Source organism: Idiotropiscis lumnitzeri, chromosome 1 (assembly GCF_059441095.1).
Source record: "Idiotropiscis lumnitzeri isolate Australia: NSW breed Sydney's pygmy pipehorse chromosome 1, RoL_Ilum_1.0, whole genome shotgun sequence".
NCBI lineage: Eukaryota > Metazoa > Chordata > Actinopteri > Syngnathiformes > Syngnathidae > Idiotropiscis > Idiotropiscis lumnitzeri.
The window spans coordinates 44478684-44502714 of NC_142391.1; the positions used below are offsets into that span (position 1 = coordinate 44478684).

The 24031-nt window shown below is 38.8% G+C and overlaps 1 protein-coding gene across 1 annotated transcript; it reads right to left on the reverse strand.

The window, feature by feature from the left end:
• Positions 1-3636: 3636 nt before the first annotated feature.
• Positions 3637-23096, reverse strand: mxd1 (MAX dimerization protein 1). The gene is made up of 6 exons (XM_088302444.1): positions 22079-23096; positions 21369-21468; positions 9942-9971; positions 7952-8066; positions 7529-7688; positions 3637-6924 (listed from the first exon to the last, which is right to left on the reverse strand). The coding sequence occupies exons 1-6, from the start codon at positions 22143-22145 to the stop codon at positions 6728-6730; spliced, it is 669 nt and encodes a 222-aa protein (XP_088158570.1). The 5' UTR covers positions 22146-23096; the 3' UTR covers positions 3637-6727.
• Positions 23097-24031: the final 935 nt, after the last annotated feature.

Sequence of the window (24031 nt, forward strand, 5' to 3'; positions counted from 1 at the left end):
TGTGCACTTCTCACTCTATTCCCCTGGGATCTCATTTGCTCATATGCAGTTGATCCCTCCATCTGTTAGCAGTGACAACAATGATGCACACAACGTGTCTACATAAACACACGCATGCTTGTTTATTCTAGGGCCAATTGCACAATCAAATTTGATATAATACAAAAGTGTCACTATTCAGTTACAGTATTCAGTTGAAAGGCACACTTAGAAAAAAATCACTGCTTTTCTAGCCTATATCTAGTTTACGAAAAATATTGTATAGGATGTAATGTGGAATGCTACTAAAAATACTGCAGTACTACTAAAAATGAGTACATGCCTACATTATTTGTAGCTTGTTTTATTGTCTCTCTCGTCACGAGTCAAAAAGTCCGCTGGGATAAGATGCAGCATACCTGGGAGCGTAATGAAAACAACAGTTGTAGAAAATGGACCTGGACTGATCTCCAGGATTCATACTGCACCAAGGTTATTATAGTTAATGAAAACTAATGAAACAACAAAAACTGAAAAAAACATTTCCTTGCCATTGGCTGGCAACCAGTTCAGGGTGTACCCCGCCTACAGCCCGTATCGGCTGGGAAATGCTCCAGCATGCCCAAACAAACTGAAGCTACATTTTATGTTTATGCAAGTGACTACAACTATATATAATGTTCTTAATTTTCATCTTTGTCAGTTAATATCAAACATGACTTTTCGGGTTTCATTTTAAATCTATATCAGTATTGCTTTAAATCCGTAGCTACAGAAGGAAGGTCAGTGGTTTGTTCATTCTAGTTTACTTCAAAAAGCAAATAAAGTGCATTTTTAAATTTGTTCCGTAAACTAATGAAGACTAGCACATTTTCTCCAAATACTAATTAAATAAAAATACTAACAGACTAACTAAACAGACTAACTCATTATTCAGACATGGATATTGTGGATGAATTCTAATTATCACATTCGGACAGGCAGGATTTTAAGCCAGAAGCAGACAGGAGACGCGAGTGACAAAGTCTTTATACACAAAAATTCAAAGTAAAAACCAAAGAGCTGAATTCAGACATGGAAGAAAGCTGACATCCTCATTCGAGGATGGATGAAAGGTACTCGGCGGGTCAATCTGGTGGGCGTCCCAGGGGCCACACAGAAGGTGAGGGCAGGTCTTGCGGCGCCATGGCAAAGTCAGAGGGCAGCCGCAGTGCTTGCACTGCCAGAGGAGAGTCAGTGGTTGGCCGCGGGGCCATACACACACACACACGCCCCGCCCCCACACACACACACCTACACGTACGCACACACATATACATATATAAATATATATATATAAATATACATATATATATATATATATAAATATACATATATATATAAATATACATATATATATAAATATACATATATATATATATACATATATATATAAATATACATATATATATATATATACATATATATATACATATATATATATAAATATACATATATATATATATATACATATATATATACATATATATATACATATACATATATATATATATATACATATATATATACATATATATATATAAATATACATATATATATATATATACATATATATATACATATATATATACATATATATATATATATATATATATATATATATATAAATATACATATATATATATAAATATATATATATATAAATATACATATATATATACATATATATATTTATAAATATACATATATATATATATATACATATATATATAAATATACATATATATATACATATATATATAAATATACATATATATATATACATATATATATAAATATACATATATATATATATATATACATATATATACATATATATATATAAATATACATATATATATATATACATATACATATATATACATATATATATAAATATACATATATAAATATACATATATATATACATACATATATATATACATATACATACATATATATACATACATATATATATATATACATACATATATATATACATACATATACATACATACATATATATATACATATACATACATACATATATATATATATATCTTGCAAATTGTCTTCACTGGTAACAACACTGAGATATGAAATATCGCAAGATTTTTTTGGTACCATTCCCCCTGTAAAATAGTTGACCAATTTACTGACTTTTGATTTCGAAATTAGTTTTCCAATTTGTTGCGCTTATGTGATAATACAAGGCAATCACACATTCATACGTGGGCTCTCAGTCTTAACAGCATTTTGAAGGAATTCATAACGACAACGTTGCCTGTGCCAAAACCTCTGATAAAGACAAATAACCAGTCGCATTTTCCTGAAGCGGAGTTAACAAAGGCCTCAACACACCAAGCCGGCATCGGAAAGTCTGTACACGCCATCTAGTTAGTGTTGCGCGCCATGACGGCTGACGGTGGATTGGTGTGTAGAGGCCTTTCCAAGCAAGTTTTTGGAATGTGGAACTACAAAAGCCTGGAGCCAAGATTTGAGCCTTGAACTGTGTGGCAGATGTGCTTAAAACTAGGATCCCAACCCAAATGTCTTTAAAAGACAAATTGATAAATTAATAAAGAAGTGTTGATTGCATACAAACCGTGACAGTAAAAGAAATGCCAACAGGCAAACATAATCATGAGATCAATTTTGTCATGGTTGTGAGGACACTTAGCACGTAGAGGAAGTGATTATGTGCACGCCACTGCGGACCATGGACTCACTCAGTCAAACCCAGGGCTCTCGAACTGTTACATAAATTGATATCTGAGTGCAAGGCAAACAGGGTTTCTTCCAACTGGTGTGTGCGTGCCTAAATGCATGTGTGTTTGCAGGTGTGTATGCTATTGGATGGCCACATGACGTGCTTATTTGGCAACAAAAGACACTGAGAGAGGCCAAGTTTGTCCCTTACTCTTGCACACAAGAGACCGACACAAACACACCTCTAAATAAATATACAACTTGCATAACTTTGTCTATGACAGTTACTTAACACATACCGGTGGATTTTGTCACCATACTGATCTGTTTCAGAGTCTGTTTGTGAATGACTTCCTTTTCAGCCAACTAACAAAAGCTATCAAGAGATAAAACTTGACTAAACTGTATTTTAGTGCAGCTGTAAATGATGGATGTGAAAAAACAAAAACTAAATTTAATTCACACTTACTAACAATGTAGGCCAAGAAGTTGGCTCCGGAGCTTTCACGACTAAAAAGGAAGTCATTTTCTTATATGGCGGCCACCTCACTGAGCATTTCGACCGCTCCTGAAGGGGGGAAAAAAAAAAGCATCCTTTCAACACGCCCATCCCCCCCATCGTCCTTTGCGCTGGCTTTGTGTGTACAGTAGTCAGATGGCCGTGATCGTGCAAACCTTGGATTTGCCAAGTAGATAATTCTGAAAACACTGGTGAGAACCAGCTTGCCATGTCTTTCGTGTGTTGTACAAAAACCTCCTCATCACTGCTCATCCCAACCCATCGCTTCGAAGGGATTATTCATTACATGCGCAGCAAAAAAAACATTGGTATTGTTTTTTTAAGCCCTTAGAACTCAGGAAAGTATTGTCTGTGTCATGAAACATTCAAGACAGGGTCAAGGTACCAGGTAGATAACCAAGGGTTTCAAATTGATTTATTATGCTCTCTGGCAAATATAAATTGCAGCCGCAGATTGTAAATTGTTTCAGTTGTCCAATTCTTAAAAATGAAGTGCATGAAATGTGCACTTTTAGGTTGATTCAGAACATACAGAAGAAATGAGCTACCATAGAAGAAAGGCAGCATCAGGTGACAAGATATTTATGGCATAATGATGAAATGTCTGCGTGTGTGTGTTTGCTGTGTTAATGCATGACAGCACGCCTCAAAATAATTAGTCTTACGGTTCAACAGATCATACTCAAACATGTACATTTTTGTTGGGTTTTTACATTATATGTCAGTTTAAGGCAATACTAGCCACAACATTTGCACAAATCAAATAACTTACAAACATGAACACGTGATCCATCAGGGCTGAAACCTTTAGCTTAAATAACTGGTTGTTCTTTAGGCAGATGTTGAAAGCACCAGGTTCTGAAACTCTCCATCCACCACATACCTGCCTGGCCTGAACCACATATGCCAGTGGCGTGTGCGTGTGTTTGGGGGGTGGGGGGACTCGGGGTCAGGCTCACACATGCAGATTGGCAGAAGACGAGGCCATGGATGGAGAAACAGAGGAGAAATGAAATGCTTAGGTTAGCACGTGAATCTTTCTTCAAGCAGACAAGTTTACCTTTTATCATTATACAACGAAACAAATCAAGAGTTTTTCTATTTTCTAAAACTGCCATTACTCTATCCCTTTCAATAACTCTCTGAAGACAGTGATAAAATAACAACACTTGGCCAATGGATTATTTTCATCTCAATAAAACTTGTGCAGTTCCACTATGGCTAATGGCTGCTTGTGGGCCCCAGTTTTCAGTTTAACAATAATAAATACATATCAGGATAGACCCGTCAGATTCAAATGTTGAAACTTCACCAAAATAATATGGTCCCTTCTCAAGACTTTTTTATTTCTTAAGTTGTTCCTTGACTTCCTGTGCGGTTAAGATCAGAGGAAGTCGTTAATATTTGACAACTGTGGGCATGTGAATCCCTTTGAGACTCTTGTGATTGAGCGCTCTATAAATAAATTTGACTTGAAATAAAGCATTCGTGATGACCATTGCAAATCCAGATTTGGAGGACAGTTTGTCGTGACTTTATCGAGATGCACACAATCAATTGTCCAGTGGCGACACACACACACACACACTACATGCACAAACTCCACTTTTCAACACGTCCCTGAACATCCTCTTCACAACATCACCACACAGTTCTCTGTTTGAAGCCTAAAGTTGACAAAAGAAAAAAAAAGCAGCATCCCACACTCAGAAAACTTCTATTTTTGTGATTTTGTCCCCCCTATAGATTCATTTTTGTGTACCTGTGGTGAGGGTCAGAAGGGTGGACGCTGTTGGCACTAAGTGGACATGCTGGCTGCAGGATGGAGGACATCTACATTCAAAACATACTGCAATCCTCACCATGCACGTCTGCCTGACCAAATAAGATGAAATATCCCAGGACTTTTTTTGTTACACCTGGAAGGAGCCACACAACTGCTATTGCCGCCACCGCCACCCTAACCCAGGCCACCAACTTTTCTGTTTTATTATTTTTATATCGACTTTTTCATCTAGTATTGAAGAAGAACGAAGCACCATCAACCACATGGAAACATTTTATCTTCGACGAGATCTGTGCCAAACTTTCCGACGGACACAAAGCCTTGAGGCACAAGAGACATTTCTAAGTATTCTATGGATTGACTAGGCTGTGCAAACAAACTACACGTGAAAATCTCAATAAAACTTCACGAGAAGAACAGAGGCTATGTAGAACTAAATATATATTTATATTCATCTCTAGCAGTATCAGATCTAATAAATACTTCTGATAAACATCTCTAAACTATTTACATTACTGTAGATATACATTTCTTTAAAAACAATAAATAGCTATCAAGGCAAGACAAAGGAGAGGGTCTTTCAGGCATTAACACAGAATTGAGTCCTCTTTTGGTTGGTACTCACAGTAAAACAGACATTCAATTTTAGGGTGACTTTTCTTTTTGAAAGCTGATGGCAGGAAAATCTAACAAAAGAAAAAGAATGCTTTTAGCCTTCAATTGCCTATCTCTCTACATCGTGGAATGTTCTTCAGCTTCTCGACTGCGCTCAGTAGGTCGACTTTTCCGTCCCAGGTAAGACCTGGTCAAGAAGTAGTGGATAATAGTGCCCCAGCCCCTGCCAAAACATTCCGCAAACAGGCCAGGTGGCTGGTCGTAGAAACTGACGGGTGACCACTGCCACTGCCAGATTCAGGCAAAAATAGACACACGGACACACGTACATACATATGAAAAACACAGTCGTCTGAGACTGGCAGAAAGCATCGACCCAAAACGCCAGGAGTGTACCAAATATGTCAGGGTGATGATGCCTTGTAAGTGAGACTCATATTGCTCTTCGATCGTCTGACCTTCAAAACGTTTTTAAACACCTTTTCGATGGCTTCTGAAATACGAAAGGGAGGGGTAGTTCTATTTTTTAAGCAATGTTGACATGTTTATGTTTACAGAAAAACAGATGACTGACCGTGGTGAGCTGGGCAGATACAAAGGCCCACTGGTAGCACAACTTATTGGAGCACCATCTTACTGGGCATCAAGAAGCAATGATGGAGTGTGTGTTTTTGTCTGTGAAATCTCGTAAATGCTTTCCATACCTCTTGAGACATAAAAAAGGAGGCAGTGGGATATTGTAAAGTAACATTCTCTGGCTGAAAGTTGCATTTGCGATGGACGGAGGGACAAGAGGACCAACTCATTTGATTAGTGCAGAGTGTGTAACACCAAATGACCGTTACACAATGACAGGCCGGCTGTGGGTGGGTTTCTCCCAGGCGCTCGGTCAGGATGAGAAGTCACTATGGGGCACAAAATCTGCAGAGGCCTGGCTGGATGAGAGGCCTCACAAATGGGTTAGTCCCGGTTGGGATGGGGAGGAGGAGTTGAGGTGGGAATATGACCAGGGTGTGGCAAAACATTCTTGGAACGGGATTGGTGAAGTGGGGTGGGGATGAACCAGAGACCAGTGATGTTTATAGGCTGCAGGCCGGCGGCTTGGCCCTCTCCTGAGTGACCTGCAGGCGTCGCAGGCTGGCACTGGCGTAGCCCTCATCACTACAGCTGCTGCGCAGGCTTCCCCGCTCGTCCCCTGAGTCACTCACGCTGCTGGTGCTCCACTCCAGATCACCCAGCAGGTAGTCCGTTCCCTCCACATCCACATCCAGGTCCTCTGTGGGCAACAGGGAAGAAATTGAGAGTCATTAGAAGGACCGCTAAAAACATATACAGGCTGTGGCCGTTCAAGGCAAAGTCAAATCACTCAACGTGAAGGTGCGAGTTGCCAACTTTTGGTGAAATCTGCTTCACGACAATAATAATTATAAGACCTGAGATGGCAACCACAAGATGCCTAGATAGACAACTAACCATCAGAGGAAAGCTGGTTTCAAAATTAAAATGAAGGAGAAAAGCATTTTTTGGAACATATTTAATACCAATAGAAAAACAGCCATGCTAGATACCAGGCATTTAATACCAACCAGAATAGCCAGAAGGACATCCTGGCATTTTCAACTCACGTTATTGGCCAAACACGATGAAGGAACATCAATGCTTGTAAAAAAAAAATAATAATAAATAAAAATAAAAATGTGGCATGGAACTCATAAGAATAGTCTTAAATTCAATTCAAAGGTTGAGAGGAAGTGTGGGTGAAAAGTTTAACTTAACCCTGTAGGTGCAAAAGTGTTTTTAATAAAATAAGTAATCGTTCAAGCAAGAATTTTGCACCCGTCAAAGAAAAAATAAATGAAAGAATTGCACGCATAAGTGACCTTGGTCAGAGTCGGATTTGTCAGAGGACACGGTGGAGCCAGTGCTGTCCATGCGGATTCTCTCCACACCGAGCTGCTCCAGACGCCTTTGCAGATGTCTCTGCTCTCTCTGTAACTGTTCTAAGGTGTGCTGGGCTCTTCTGTCACTTTCCTCCAACTTCTGCATAGTGAACGAGAGGAAAGAAAAAATATTATAAATGCACCAAAATCAGTACTGTATGGTACAGTATGGTATCGTGCACTTCATGATTTACTAATCAGAACTATGCATTGCGCCAAACTGGACGTACCGTTTGGTGGAAATATGCCTACAGTCCTTCATTTTAATGATTTAACTCGATGTAATGATGCCGCATTATGATCTGAAACACTTGAAGAGCAGATAAGCAATCTTTTAAATGAGCGAAACATGACCACAAGCACCTTGATGTGATCTTTGGCCTTCATCAGCAAGCTCAGGGTTGTGTGCCTGTTGGCATCTGGACCCAAAGGAACCAGAGATTTCAGTCGCTCTAAACACAGTCGTAGGTGTGCCCGCCTGAAGGCAGAAGGGAAAAAAATTGAAGGCAGAGTTACACAGGATCTGATTTTTGCATGTTGAGGAATGAGAAAAAACAAAAAAAAAGTACTATTTAGTACTAATATTTCTTTAGACTATAGTTGATTGTTCAACTTAGATTAAATTAGAATTTTGTTGGGCAGAACAATTAACTAGCGCAAAGATCTGACTAAGTAACGTCGACTACGTAAATTAATTATCGGCAATTTGGCTCATCGCCGTGATTAGTTGACTAATCTTGGCAGCCCTATTTCGAACCCGGCAGTACCAATCTATCATCAGACATACAATATCTGCACTAGTCAGTTGATTAATCTGCCCATCTGTTCTATGACATGTATTTCAAACAAATGATAGTTCTGGTAGTTGCCAAGGTCTGGTGGGTGTTTGAGACTGACTGACCCGGCTGTTATGCAACACACACCTCCGTCTGCGGCCTCACAAAAACTGTGTGCGTGCCAGTGTGCATGTGTGAGCCTTAGTGGGTGGGAGACTTTTTCAAAGAGTTTACAGTACTGTGGAAAAGTATTTTCTGCATCTCAAGCCTGGATGAGCTGATATACTAAATGTAATGGCAATATGCAATTTGAGTGTAGTTAAAGTTAACTATGCACTAAGCGATCTTAACATTAAGCACAATTGCACAATCTGAGCATCGTCTGGTCTTGGCTCAACTAGTTAGACATAATAAATAATGATTAAGAAAGCACATACAAAGTAGTACAGACAGTGTTGTATGAATGAAACCGGCAGTCTGTTTAACATCTGATCTCCAAAGTCCACCATGCAAAAAAAAAAAAAAAAAAGCCTGCCTTGTGACATAACATGGTGTGGCCAATGTCTGTTAACAACACTGTCCGAGCTACTGAAAAAGAAGAGTAGATGTTTCAGAGACAGGTTATTCGGGTTTAAGTGTCAAAAGGCCATCGTGTCAATGGCTGAAAATACGAAAAACACAGACAAAAGCTAGAGATCTGTGCCGTAGCATCTCTGTGAAAACAGAACTGCCCCCTTGCAACACAAAAGTATTTGTCTTCCATCAGCTAAAGGCTAGCTAAAAACTACAACTAGGTCAGCGTGGCGCATGCCAGAAAATAAATCATGCTTTTGTCGTTTGACACCTCGCAGTAACTCTCATGATTAGTTGGGAGAAACTGGCGTTTTCAAAAAAAAAAAAAAAAAAAAAAAAAGAGATGTGGATGTGGTTGCTAAGCCATTTAAACACACACATGGAAGCATGTTGCTAATTAAAGTATATTCAGATGACTAATTAAAGTTGAATATACAGTATGAACTTTTTTTCATGTTTAAAAATTAACAAGATGCCAAGTTACCCGAATAGGCGTAATTTAGATTCAGTCAATGATTGAGAAATCGAACTGTAGCGTGGACTTGATTATTGATCAATTGTATCTTGATACAAATGAAGCAACTACTTGGCTGCAACCAGCACTGGTGTTGTTCAGCTCAAATACTCATGGACTAAAGAAGAACTTCATGTCAGCTAAGACTACTTTTACAGAAGGTTCAGTGTGCATACAAATGATACAATAGAGCATATGAGCTTTCATTACTGCAATTATGCCTTGTGACTATGAATTTTTGTTTTATTCAGATTTGTCGTCCAGTCATAAGAAAATGGAGCTTTTAAAGTATATAAAAATGTTTGGAAATGTAAGAAACCAGTAATCACTGATTGACAGTCCAAGGTTTCGGCGCGTCTTTAAAGAGATTGCATTGGACAGATACGGGCGAAGAAATTGGATGTTCTTATGGGTGGAGGAACAGCACATTGTTCAATGTGTACAATCCAGGATTACACAAGGTAATTGAAATAGATGAACGCTTACATACCTGTTCTTCTCCATTTCATTGTGAGTAGACCTGTGGAGAGAAAGGAAAACATGAGCAACCAAACATAACAGGGTAACCCCCTTTGTGTGTAATTACTGCAGTCTAACTGCATGCTGTGGAGGAGAGTGAGAAAAAAACTATGTGGGAGGTTGTGGCAGTCAGAGTAGGCTGATGTGAGTACCAAGGAAAATGCACAAAGGAATTTTGTAAAGCCTAGAGTTGATTCGGTGAAGAAAACGTCTGCTTTTTAAAGACCGTAATTGAACATGTGAGGAGGTGGGCAAACAGCAAAAATAGTAAATGTAAAAAGAAACATTAAGCAAGACTATGCCCCTTAATGTTGCCTGAGTGTGTGTGTGTGTGCGTGCGTTGGGTAGCACAAATAAAGCACAAGGTGCAATTATGTACTTTAAAGGGGATTACAAAACTGAACATATTCAAATCAATAGATGTGCATTAGTGACTCTGGTAAATATTATTTGTGATAATTTGCTTGAGCTATTCAAAAAGTGTGGTGGTGGTCTGAGAGAAGGAAGGAGATATTTCTGCATTCTCAATTCACACCACCACCTCGAGCAGACCCCCTGATCCCTTGTCCAAAATTAGACTCTGCTCCCCCCACTCAGGGGACTCAAATTTGTACTTGCACATGTACTGTGTAAACACAATGTTTTTGTCACCTTTACAATCTAAGACTCAACGTAGCCCGAGGGAGGCCGTCTGTCCCACCACCTGAGGTCAAGTGAAGGACCTTTGAAGTGGAACTAAATGTTCATAGCGTGCATGCACGCAGCACTGGGGGTATCATCTTTAGGTGCGCTCACTGCACTGGCACCCTCCAACTGAAAATTAATTCCAACAGCCGCTTGTGACATAACAGTGCTGGCACAAGAATTGTAGGCCTCATTCAGACTTGATTTCATTGACTGACTCATCCCTCCATTCCAGTAACTCTGCTCTAGATATTTCTTTGTAAATATAATTTGAGGACTGACGTTTTTTTAGTGGGAGCAATTGTTGGCCTCTTCCAAAATTTACCTCAATTAATAATTTTCTTGTGAAGTCCAACTCCAAGGTATGCACAAATTCGAATTGAGATTCAAGTCGAAACACATGGAGAAAATTGTTGTTGCTTCTCTGTCAAAATTAAAAACAAAAAAACTAAATATCACAAAAACCTGATGCGCTACAAAAAAGTAAAGACACGTCTGGTAACAGCATCAGAAATATGTTTAGGGACATAGAAACGCCATCTCTGCTAAAAAAAAAAAAAAAAAAGGATTGTGTTGTTGAAAATGTTAAAATTGATGATTGGTTTTTTTTTCCTGCAGTGACTTGGGAGTTGTTTGAGACTTGAAGGATACAACTTCAGACTTAATTGTGAATTGCACATAAGTGATTCACTCCCACATCTGGCCATGGGTGTCCTGGAGACTATAACTACAGCTGGGTTTAAAAAAAAAAAAAAAATGTAAATTAAATTAATCAATCATAAATCAATGTCCTAATATGTCTTATTCCCATAAATTCAGGTGACTTATTACGTTACGCGAGAGTAGCTTATTAAGACAACATGGGGGAAGCAGTTAAAGTTTGGGGGTTTTTAAAAAATACAAATACACCATTGAATTGAAACTTTGTAAAAGAGTCACAGGAATTTGAATGTCATCAATTTACTTTTTTGCCTGCTCTGTGGTTGGAATTAATTTCAATTATTATTTATTGTTTTGAACAGGTCATGTTCAATAAAGCATACATGATTACTGGAACTGTATTTGGTTCGATTCCTAATATAGTTATTCAAATTTTAATTAATGCACCAAGTTACAGCATTGCTTCTTCTGAGAACATCTTCCAAATGAAAGTAAAATTGGCATTGCATGAAATCCTTTACTGAATCGCAAATCTAATCTTGTAAATCAAATCAGTTTGGCAAATCTGAATCAAAACCTAGCCCTACCTGTAACTAACCAATGAAATAGGCCCAGACAAAAACAATAGTACCAACAGAACGATTTGATAACAGAGACAAATCAAACTAAGGTGTGTGGAATGTCGGAAAACACCAATGTCCCTACTATGAAAAATGGGAGGAAGATCAGTTATGTTCTGGGGCATCTTAGCTACATCGATACCAGGGATCAGTCATTAAAAATGGGAGGGGTCCAGTTTCAAGGATTTCTAAGGGCAAAGCTGTGAACCTCAAACTTTTTTGATGAATGTCAGTGACACGCAAGAGGCGGAGTGTGTCCAGGAGTGGTCGCTGGCCAATCACACGCCACAAAGAGAACCAAGCATGAACAGCAATGAAAATTTTGCATATTCATATATTGCCATAATATGCATGTTTATGGCATGTGGGAGAAAACCGAAGCACCGGAGTGAACCCAATTAGGCATGGGCAGAACATGCAAATTCCACACAGGAACACCAAACCTCAGATTTGAACCCGCAACCGCTAAACTGTGAAGTTGCTGGCTCATGTGCCATTGCATAACCAACCTTTCAAACTAATTTTTGTTCCATGAACTAAGTAATTTTGCCTGTACTATAAAATCTAATTATTTTGATCCTCCTAAAAGACACCAAAGCATTAATATGAAAAAAAGTATTTCCCAAAACTCAGAAATACTACGTGCTTTTTTTAACATACATCTCAAGTTTTAAAATGGTTATCATTTAAAAAAACAAAACGCCAATAACTCCCACAAGCATAAATGATTCAGGCTTACATTTCAGTAGAAACTGTATTTTGATGCCTGCGACTCAAAAAGAAGAAAGGCTGGGAAATAACTTGAAGCAAGCAACACAAGTATCCCAACATTCAAGTAAATTGGAACAGGTAGCACAAATCAAGTGAAAACAAAAACAAATTTAGCCTTCAAGTAAGATCTCGCCAGCTACACGATTGACACGCATTTCTAAAACAAAACCTTATGTTTAGTGCATAAACAACCATGCCACTCAGGGCAACTATTCAGGGCTTTGTTGGCTTAGCAGATGCATCGAACAACTGTACTGGGCTCTCCGTTTATCTATCTTTCGAGTTTGTTAGGAAAGTTCCCGTTTTTTAATAGAAGCCGCGGTATCGCAACATATAGGTAACAATGTTTGAGTCAGCTTCCAGAAGAATAGAAAAACTTCCATTCTTAAAAACACACATTTCTGAGTCAATCACGCACAGAGTACTTTATCTTAATTTAATGTCAAATGACCATCGGACAGCATGAGACTTCGAATCGGTCTGAACTAGGACCACGGTCCGGCATTTGAAGATGGACTGTCTGGACTGTGCTTTTAAAATTGGATTACAAGTAAATGAAGTTACACACTGTTGACTTTTTACAATTGCGCATACACCCTTTGCAAAGGGATTGTGTACTTAAGGGTAAGTAAAACAGTTTACAGCTTAATCAGCAACACAATAAAATGTTTTTGGGCTTCCAACTTGGGATGGAACGACATATCATCATTGTATCAAAATCAAAATAGTTAAGATTTTAACATCAAAATTTGGATAATTTCAATAATCTTGTCACACAGTGAACCTGCCTTTCAACATAGGCAAACTTTCCTCATGATTATCGCTCATGTCCTTTGTCTGTAACAATGGGTGTTTTCGTTGAGTGCCACTATCTTTTTGTGGACTAAAAAAAAATACAAAATTTAAAAAAAAAAAAAGCTATCACTGGGAATCCACATCACATCCCCGTGTAATATTACATTAATGCATACACACTAATTGTCATGTGCAAGTGACTGGTTATTTCTTTTCCCAAGCGACACAACACGTCTATTCAAATTGTGAACCATTTAGCTTTATTAGGGTTGTGCATGGACAAATTGATACGGAACAACACACACATGATGTAGTTAACACATGTAAATAAGCCAACACAACAAACACTTTTGTTGTAGTATAAAACTATTATTTAGCATGAAAACAACTGCAGTAAATTTACTGCTGAATGTTAATGTTAGTAAGTTCTTAAAAAAAAAAAATACACTTCCCATATCCTTTAGGATTCGTATTGTGCTTTTTTTTTTGGTTAAAAAATGCTTAGCTTACACTAAACCCATACTCATATAATTATTGTGATATCTAGAAAAAAATATTGGCAGATGCAATTGTGACCATAAAGCACAGCTCTGCTTTCAACCAGTGTGCTGTGGCAAATTAGTGTTCTGAGATCATCTGATCATTTCAGGGCAAATTATCCAATGTTAACGCTTTTGTTAATTTATCCATGCCAACTATGTATGGCAGGCGTGGGCAAACTATGGCCCGGGGGCCACAGGCGGCCTTGTTAAATGTTTTAATCCGGCCCGCCGAACTTGAAAAGAATTAAATGAATAAACCTAACAGCCAGAACAATAAAATGCTCTTCCACAAGATGACAGAAGTGAAATGTGTGCCTTGGCTCATTAAAGATTGGGAAACACTGTTCTTAGGTATACATAAATATGAGAGTTGTTCATTTGACCAAGGAAGCCGAGTGGACAGGGCTGTCACTCACAGAGATTCTTCACACTACCTGCCCAGTGGAAAAGCTTGTCTATGTCTCCAGATCTCTTACATATCCTGCCAGCGTTGCCACAGTTACCATCGAAAGGGAACTTACTTAGCGGATTACTTGATTGCAAAAAGTAACTACATTAGATTACAAGTTAGGGTAATTAAATAATTAAATTCAGTAGATACACACAATCCTGTTTAACAAAAATCACACAACGTTTTGCAGCTTAATTGGAAGCGGGGGGAAGGGATGGGGTGGGGGAATTTTGGGCGTAAATATATAAAATTATATGTAAAAACGGCGGGTGTATTACCGGGTCGGTCCCAGCCACCAGCCTATAACAATGCTTAGTTTATGTGCACTTGACTGTGAACTGGACTGAGCACTTTGGTTTTTTTTAAAGAAAGAAATCAGCGTAATGTTGTAATAGTCTGATGGCCAAAATGATGAATGAACTTCTCAGGGTTGCTAGCTAGCATGCAAAGAAGTCCATTTACCTGCTCCACAAGGACACAATTCTCATAATGCGATGCAGTTGCATACAATAGAGTGTACTGTATGTACAAGTGGGAGGTGGGGGAGGACTCTCTCCCTCCATCTATGTAATAAAGAAGCTGATGCTCACCCTGTCAAGAGTGGGAACCTAGTAGGGAGGACACAGAGAGGTGGGGGAGGTAAGGGGAGAGGTTAACAGAGAGAAAGCGAGAGAGAGGAAAAAAAGAGACGCATGACAAGGGATGGGAAAGGCACTATAACTGACACATGCACATGCACATGCACATGCACTCTCCCATCCCCCACCACTCACACATCTACCCCTCGGAAAAACAACAGGCAATGGAGGAGCCTCGACTAACACAGGAATTCTTAATGAATTCACTTACTCTGCTGCACATTTCATGACATTAGTAATTTTAATAGCATTGCCAATCCCCTCAAGAAATCAGAATGTCATGTTCAGGTTTAAAAAATAATAATATAAGGCACATTTAATGATCAATAATCAGCGGCTTGGATCACTGAATGAATGAATGAACACATCTGAAATAGTCACTGTTAGAAGATGCTGTGAAGATTAGAGCTCATGACTGGAAAGCACAACAAACTTATAATACATCATCACTCATCTTTGGCACTATGACGTGCACGTTTGAGACATTTCAACCATGTCCAGTAACTCTAGTTTTCTCCACACTTGGTTCTTTATTGAATGGAAGACAGCCAAAGACTTCTCTTCAGCCAGAAGCAAATCACAGTAAAATGTCCCAAAATTATACAGTAGTGGCAGCAATTAATAAAACAAAGTCAAATGGAGACCACCAAAGTGAATTAATGTTGGTCGCATGATATTTCTGTCATCAACTTTTGATCATCCTGGTGAATATGCAAATACACTGACTACATATAAGATATTACAAAATATATATTGCATCAATCAGTGAGTGAGTGACAGCTTTGCGCTGACCGTTTGATTTTAGTATAATTATAACCAAATACCTAATAACAGAGGTGTGCATACCGTTAGACTGACGGACGCCTGTTTTGCAGACGATTGACGATGGACGGGAAACTAATGAAAAAGCACTGACAGAAGTGGGTTTTCGTCCGTCAGTGTAATCGCTGCTCACCGGGTCAAGTACTGAGAGACCTCTCATTCTATCACAGACGGACACCCGTTTTGCTGTCTACTGACAGAAACGCGACCGGCCTGTCTTGAGTGTTTGTTTGCAGGGGGTTTCTTTGAGAGGATGGCTTTGACTATATATGCGTGAGCGCTATATTAATCAAGTTGTATTGTACTGTATTGTATCTCAACGGGGATTGTGATTGGCTGAGGAGGCGGAACCAGAAGACATCGCTTTCACTTTGCTATGACAGCACAAATCTACAATGTTTGTTTGAGTCTATTTTATTTATTTGCATTAAAACTTTTAAGGGTTGTGTTTTTCTGTTAAAAAAATATTGATATTCAAGACTATCTCTGACTGTTTGATTGCGGTGCATTGACTAGATACTTTTGCACTTCCTTTACAGTATGTGGCAGTATTGACAGGCAACCTTAACACGCGACTACCATCCAATATACTCCAAGTTTTGTTCCATTTTCAGATCGTTATTATCACATGCCTACACTTGCGCACATCCATTTTGGTGATAATGGGTTATTTGTTCCAGACATATAGTTGTGATAGAAGTCACACTGGAGGCTCACATGCTGACTGCATTGTCAGCAATTGCGCTGTTAATGTTTCTTACATTTTTTCCCCTTAAAGTCAGAAATGAACAGTCTAGTGTACAGCACACATCCCGTCACAGGGCTAACACAAAGCGGTTCACAATGTCCAATACGGCTGCATACAGGGTATGTCATTGTTTTGATACTTAATCGGCTTAAACCTTTTTTCAGGACATCAGATGCCATTGAGGTTTTTACTTTTATTCCTAATACACACTGACTAATCAAATGCTGGAAAATGAATTATGACCAGTCTGTACCAATAAAATTGATGGGAAGATGGATGCAGGCAAATAGAGGGTCATTTTGGAAGAAAACTATTTGGAGTCTATAAAAAACTTGAGACGGACACCGGTAGAGCTGCCAAAAATTAATCTGTTTGGAATCGATGATCCTATTGATTATTCACTTGATTACTTGAAAATTGGTTGTGCAATTTTTTTACATTTATTTTTAAATACAAGTTTTGAGACGTGTATTTTGCTTTGACCAATTTTTGTGGTTATCACAAACAAATTGATTACTTTTTCCCAGCTCGATAGGGAGGTTTACTTTCCAGCAAGACAAAGAACCTAAACATGAACAAAAATCTGCCAATGACCACATGATGAGTGCTGAACAGGAATCCGATCTCATGACAGCATTAAACTGAGATGTGCAGTTGCAACACATATCAGCCCAGAATTCAGTCCACACAATGACTGTACGTTATGTTCGAGCAGTCACGTTGAGGTGATCGAGTCGTCGGGAATGACTACCCGTCGCTGAAATGTCTCCCGCAGTCACCTTGACTGACCCACTTCGCCTTAACAAGTGGTCAGTGGCCCTCAGCCAGGCACTTGTTTGCAGCTGTCACTGCGTGATTCCATCAAGCGCAATAAAGAGACAAGACTCTTCACAAACTAAACAGACACAGACAATAGATTTAGAAAGTCTACACACCCCTTTTCAAACGCCAGGATTTTGTGGTGTCGAAAAATAAATAGGTAAAATGTGGCTGTGTTCACACCCTCTTATCACCGGAGATGTGGCTGTATTCAGAATAGGGCTGCGACAAACGATTATTTTGGTAGCAAACTAATCACCAAGAGTAGACACGATTAGTCGACTAATCGGATCATGTGTAAATTGTGGTATATCGCACGAGGATGCAGCTGCTCTCATACAACCATAATTAGTTTACAGCTTGAATTCTTTAGAGCAGAGGTATTCAATTAAAAGTCACAGAGGTCCACTACGAAAATTCCTTCCAATTAAAAGATCCGAACCAAAGTCCAACTTCCCGAAATGTCTAGCCTATGTTCACATTTTTATATAGTTTCAATATTTAGTCATTTTCAACAGAGCACACTTATATACGAAATATTTAGCAATGTTCCCATTAAACACCTTTGCCAGTCAAACAAATATAAGGCGTTTATTTCACATTCAAGAAAATGTGGCTCCAGGAATTTAAGGGTGCCACTTCCAAAAAAAACAGTAAAATATCTCCTGCAGAAATATATCAAGTGCTAAGCATTGAGTTAACATCTTTTACTTTTTTTTTTTTTTTTTTAAATCAAAGAGTTATCAGCCTAAAAAAACAGAAAGCCTAATTATCCTAGTAAACCAGGTCAACATGTTCAGTACACAATAAAAATGGCTGTCCTCATGAAAAACTAATTCAAAATGAGCTTTGACACCACTTTTTCTTTTGAATATTTTTTTAACTTCTCTTAATGAGAAAAATTAGTTTGTGACTGCCCTGCCAGTGACTTAAATCTGGGTTGCAACGGAGTCAGGTCCATTGGGATTTGGTAGATTATTTCACACATCTGGGCTTTGTGTTTTCCTTTAAATAATGTTTGTGCAACCACATTTAAGCACTCCTTCACAACTTCCCCATCGCTGAATGTTTTTTTATGTTTCCTCAAAATCCATGATACTTTTAGTGAACATTCGTTTTGAATGCCGCTGGGATGTAAACGAAAATGTAAAAATCTGTTGTACTGCACTCGAAGTTCGATGTTTTTGCATGCGCTCACATCAAACGTCAGCGGATAACTGTGCACAAAAGGGCGGTGCTTTGTTTCGAAGTGGCGCTTCGCAATGTTGCGACGGTTTCGGAACATATGATGCACACTGGTTTTGAATGGGCTGCAGCCAGAACGAAACTAAATTTCTCCGTCCATTCATTTCAAACAAGACGCATCGACCTCGCTAACTTTTTAGCAAGGCATACTGTCAGCAGCACTCTTTTCCGGTCTGCTGCGCAATTGGCAGTGGATCGTAAACAAAAGATTTGATTGGCTCAAATCAGTGACGCCTTTTCCGTATTTACTAGAATTGTAGCCCCAACGTTTGCGAATGCGCCCTGAAAAAAATTCATCATAGATTGGCCATGGGTCCGGTCCGAACCATCCCGCGGTCCGCAATTTGGTGATGCCTCCTTTAGAGGAATGTAGAAATTAATAAGAAGATACAACATTCAACATTGACTCAACTTTGCTGCTTGTTTTTTTTTTTTTTTAAATGGAACCAAAACCATACACAATGCAGAGTTGCACTAATACTACAAAACTATCGATGAAGACAAAAATAAATATTTGAAAACAAATTTCAATCTTCTTGGGCACTAAGCCTTATTTTTCCAAATTGTAAGAAGTTGTGAAATACGGTAGTAAATTAGGAAAATGCACTGTGCTAAAGAAGACTAAAATAAACATTTGCATTGGTTTTAAATTTTGTTTTTAATGAACCTTGATACAAAATGTTTTGCTTTTCTTCACTGGTATGTATAATTTAATAGTAGTAAATTGATTTACAAAATCAATGCAGAAGGTAAAAAGATTTTAAAAAATCCTTATTTGAATAATATTCAGAGGAACATACTTTTTTTTTTACAGCAGAACGTAGCATATTACAACAAACTTAATTGTGTTTTATTGTTATGTGATGCCAAAGAGGGCTTGTAGCAAATATGTTCGGTTACTATGAGTACTGGTATTTCCCAGTTAATGAACACATCACTCTGTGACAGAGAGAATGTGAGGTCTTTCTGCTTCGATGTCAAACACGGACAAACAAACACTGTTTAGGTAGTTAATAAACGTGAGTTCACTGACTAATGCCTCCTTAATCCAGAATAGACACTACATTCTGTTAGCGTACCATTAAGTAGGGCTGGGCGATATGGCTGAAAACAATATTGTGACGAATGTATGTCATATCGGTCGATATCGATATATATCGAATTATTCTTCTCATTTTTTTTCTTTACTATTGAGAATAAAAAAGGGAAAAGGGCTGAATTCCAATTTGTTGAATTTTAAAATGTAACATTTAACCTTCAAAATTAACTAGAAAAAAAGTCAAATGCACGCCGGCCTCCCTTGCGACGGAACTACGGGCCGTTTCGTCCAGTGCGTGTTCACAGAGGGTGCTTGTTAACGGCTTAACTGCTACGTACGCCCACCTCGCTTCTCCGGAGCTCTCGTGTGATGGAGCTACGAGCCGATTCGCCTGTGCATGTCCGGGGAGGGTGCTTGTTAGCGGCTTAACTATTAAGCAAGCCTGGCTCTCTCCTCCGTGTGATGGAACTGAGGGATGTTTCCTCAAGTCGGCCTGTAAGTCCACCTTTCCCCACCTGTTTTTATTGTTTGTTTTGAGTCACACTAGCTCAGCGGCGCATGCGTTAAGCCTCAGGTTATGACGAGTTGGGCAGTGATAGGTCGAAGCTGCGCCGTTTTTTTTTTTTTTTTAAGATCGATAATTTATAGATACCATTTTGTATTGATATCAATCACCCAACTATCGTGACACATATCAATATCGAATTATCATCACAGCTCTACCATAAAGAACATCGTTTTTTTTCATAGCCCCAAAATACATGGAAAAAAATCTTTTTCTATGTGTTTCAATAATCGTTAACTAAATGAGGACTTTTGCTATTCACAGTCCGGCCCGGTCTCCATCACCTGTGAGGGAGTCAACTGTATTGTTTGGAGTTGTAATATCATCATTCACCGCTAGATTGCATACATCACTTAGGTGTACTTATACTGCCCTATACTACAAATGTGATGAACAGGACATACATGCTACCTGAATAATAACAAACAAACTGAGTTATTGTACTTAATGTTGGTTTGCTGTTCAGCAGTTTTGTGCTGTCCTTGAATGTTGTTTTTTATGCACAAGAGCCTTTTGCACTAAGTGTTTATTTTTTGACTGTTCAAGTTCTAAATATGTTGTTGAAGGCTGGTAATTTTATACATGCATTGAGCATGAAATATATTGAGTTACTGTGCAGTACACTGATTCAATGAAAAAAAACATGTACATATTTTGGCCATATTAGAAATGCTATTTTTGTCATACATCTGGTTAGGAGTGTGTGATCCGATGTAGCCCCCCGGCCCCCCTCAGTACAGCTGATGATAAATTGTGGCCCCCTACATAATTTGAGTTGCCCGTCCCTGATCTAGATTGTGGCATACATGCTAAGTACTACATGACCAAAATCCCTGTGTCAGAAGGTAAATGCAGTGAATCGATTGAGAACTGTCAAAATACGACCACAATAACTTAATAGGTGGTAATTGAAAAATAATTTGGTGGGGAATGAAAGATTTACTGTGCAGGGGCGTTATGATGGGATGCTTGTTGAAGAATAAAAAAAATAGTTTTTACCTGCTACTTATGTTTTTCTTGCTTTTGCTTTTCCTTTTCAAACTTTCCCTCTCTCGACTGCTGACGAAGGGCGGTATGGAGGCATAGCCATGCTCAGCTTCTGCAAGCACACATAAAGCAACCATTGGGTCAAACAAAATCACAGAGCACAGTATTTTTGTTACCTCTTTAGCATTCATTTAACATATTTTAAACGTGGGTAAAAACACAATTAGAGCATTACACATCACATCTTTATTTATGCTGTATTTTCTCCCCTTAGCCTGGACAATGATGTCATCTTGAACTGGAATAAACCCCACTAGGAAACCACAACAGCAGGAAAGGAGGGGCTATAATAAAAACAATGTCTATGGACATATCAAATTGAATTTTGCAATACTGAATTAGATGTGAAAAATGTGCAGTATGCACCCCAAGAGGGACTTTTAGGATTAAGCTTTTTTATTACAGTAATCGTATACACATGCATGAAATTGCTATAAAGATATTTCGAGGGTGAGCGATACATACTGCAATGCTTTGCAAAATACACGAAGCGATCAAATGCGCGGGTGCTTTATGTAAAATCAATTAAAGCAGAGATGCATGGTATCGTCGTTGTTTTAATACGAGAGGGGCACAAACACGCCACATAAAGGGGGAGGGGTGTCGCTTCACATTTCCAATGCATAAATCCAAAACAAACGAAAATAAAATTGATACTTTACCTCGTTCCCTGCGATCAAGATACTCGGCTGCTTCGATCAGCATCTGCACCATTCCGATCGCTGTCATGTTCAATAACAATCACGGATTTTAAAACAATCCAATGGGTGAACAAACTACGCTTCGTCCACACAGAAGCTTTCTCAAACTGCTCTGCTAGCGGTTATTTGAAGGCAAAGTGTTTAACGCTCCGACTTAGTGTCAACGGGTTGGAGAAAACTTTAAATGTGCCACGAGACAAAGCAAGACACTTGCGTTCTCCCCCTAATGCTGTTCCGAAAATGTCAGCGGATGTGGTTCAGGTAGAGACTAGCTTTTAGCGGCTCTGGCTAACACTTTCAGTAGCAATGGATGCTCGACTCTCATCAGAGACAACTGTCATCCAAATGTAAACCAAGTCAAAGAGATTCACGTATGCGACTGGCGCTTGGGAAAAAAAAATCTAACAATGTTCTGTCAGGAAAACGAGAAGGGACGGGGTTTGAGTCAGTCTGACAATTTGCTAAATTAGCGATGAAAGTTAGTCACGAGTTCCACCATATGAGCCAGTCTGTCCTCTCGTCCAAAACACAAACTATTGGCCTGGTTGAGGGAGTTTACAGTGAAGAAAAACAAGCTCGGTCGCTCTAAAAGTTCGCCTGCCGATGTCACTTCATATGTTGACAGCTAGTTGTTATGCTAGTCAGTCGCGTCAGTGATCACGCGCCACACGTTTTGCTAAACGGTGGAAAGTTACTAATATCGGAGAGCGTTAATCAATCTGGCCTCTGAAAACTGTCTTCCAGTGGCTTCTGTTTTGCAGGATTTGAACAGTTGATTCTTGCATTCTATGGAATATATTTGCTTGTGCTCAGATGTGATTGGTCCTTGCCAATAGCAATCCCAGACTTCTATTGGTAGTCGAATCTGTCATTCATTAGGGCGGCACGACGGCCGACGAAACTAAAGTCAGGCACCGGTCATTTTGGTTCACATGACACGCTGAAATAATTCCCGGATGGAGCCACAATGGAGCTTGTCGGCCTAGAAAACCCTCGTACACACCTATTGGTTCAAGTGATACAGCCGCCAATCATTAGTAGCGATGAGCTCAAATCGTTGACGCCCCATTCGGAAAGTTGACACGCCTCATTCAAGTGCGATGTAGGATTCTGATTGGTTATTGCGGTGTCACTTGTCTTTTGTTGTGATCGGGGATTTGTTAATTGTAAATGTGCCGTCTTTTAATTCGCTAGATATACATTCCGTCTTCTAATTTGCTGTCGCCCTAGCGCAGGCGCAATTCAGGGTTCTCCGTCCGACTCGGGTTTGACAAAAAATGACCTGAAATCCTGAATAATCTTACGGCGTCACCTGCATCCAGCATTTAATCGTGCTTTGAAACTAGGCTATACCTAAAAAAACAAAAAACGCATAGCAACATTTATGAACTAGGTGTTGAACATGTTTTGACAAAACTGAGAAAAAAGAGTGGTAATGTACACTGCTAAAAAAAAAGAACGATAATACAATAAAATAATACAGCCTAGATAACAATTGAGAAAATGTTCCATACGAGGTTGAGGGAATTGATCAGAAAGAGGAGTAGTAATAACAAGTCTTGGTCTGATGGGTGTTTCAAATGTATTGAGAATAAAATTTCAATTTAAAATGATCTCATCCAGATCTGGTTTTGGAATTGTATTCAAAATGAAAGTGAAAACATAGAATACCGGTTGTTCCAAAATCAGTGGAGATTCATCAGGACAAGTCAAAATGAGGCTAAAAAGTGTGTGTATGACCTCCCAACAGCGCATGGGAATGCTCCTGAGGAGATGGTGAATAGTTTCCTCTCAGACCTGGATTAAAGCATCAGTCAGGTCTTGGACAGTCTTTGGTGAACCATGGTGTTGATGTGTGGAATGAGACATGATCTCCCAATTATGCTCAATTAGATTAAGGTCCGTGGAATGGTC

Excerpts from the sequence above, each read along its gene's own strand:
- mxd1 (XM_088302444.1), bottom strand. The coding sequence starts at position 22,145 with ATGACAGCGATCGGAATGGTGCAGATGCTGATCGAAGCAGCCGAGTAT. Across the intron at positions 21,469-22,078 it reads TCTTGATCGCAGGGAACGAG|AAGCTGAGCATGGCTATGCC; the intron begins GTAAAGTATCAA and ends GTGTGCTTGCAG. Across the intron at positions 7,689-7,951 it reads AGGCCAAAGATCACATCAAG|AAGTTGGAGGAAAGTGACAG; the intron begins GTGCTTGTGGTC and ends TTCACTATGCAG.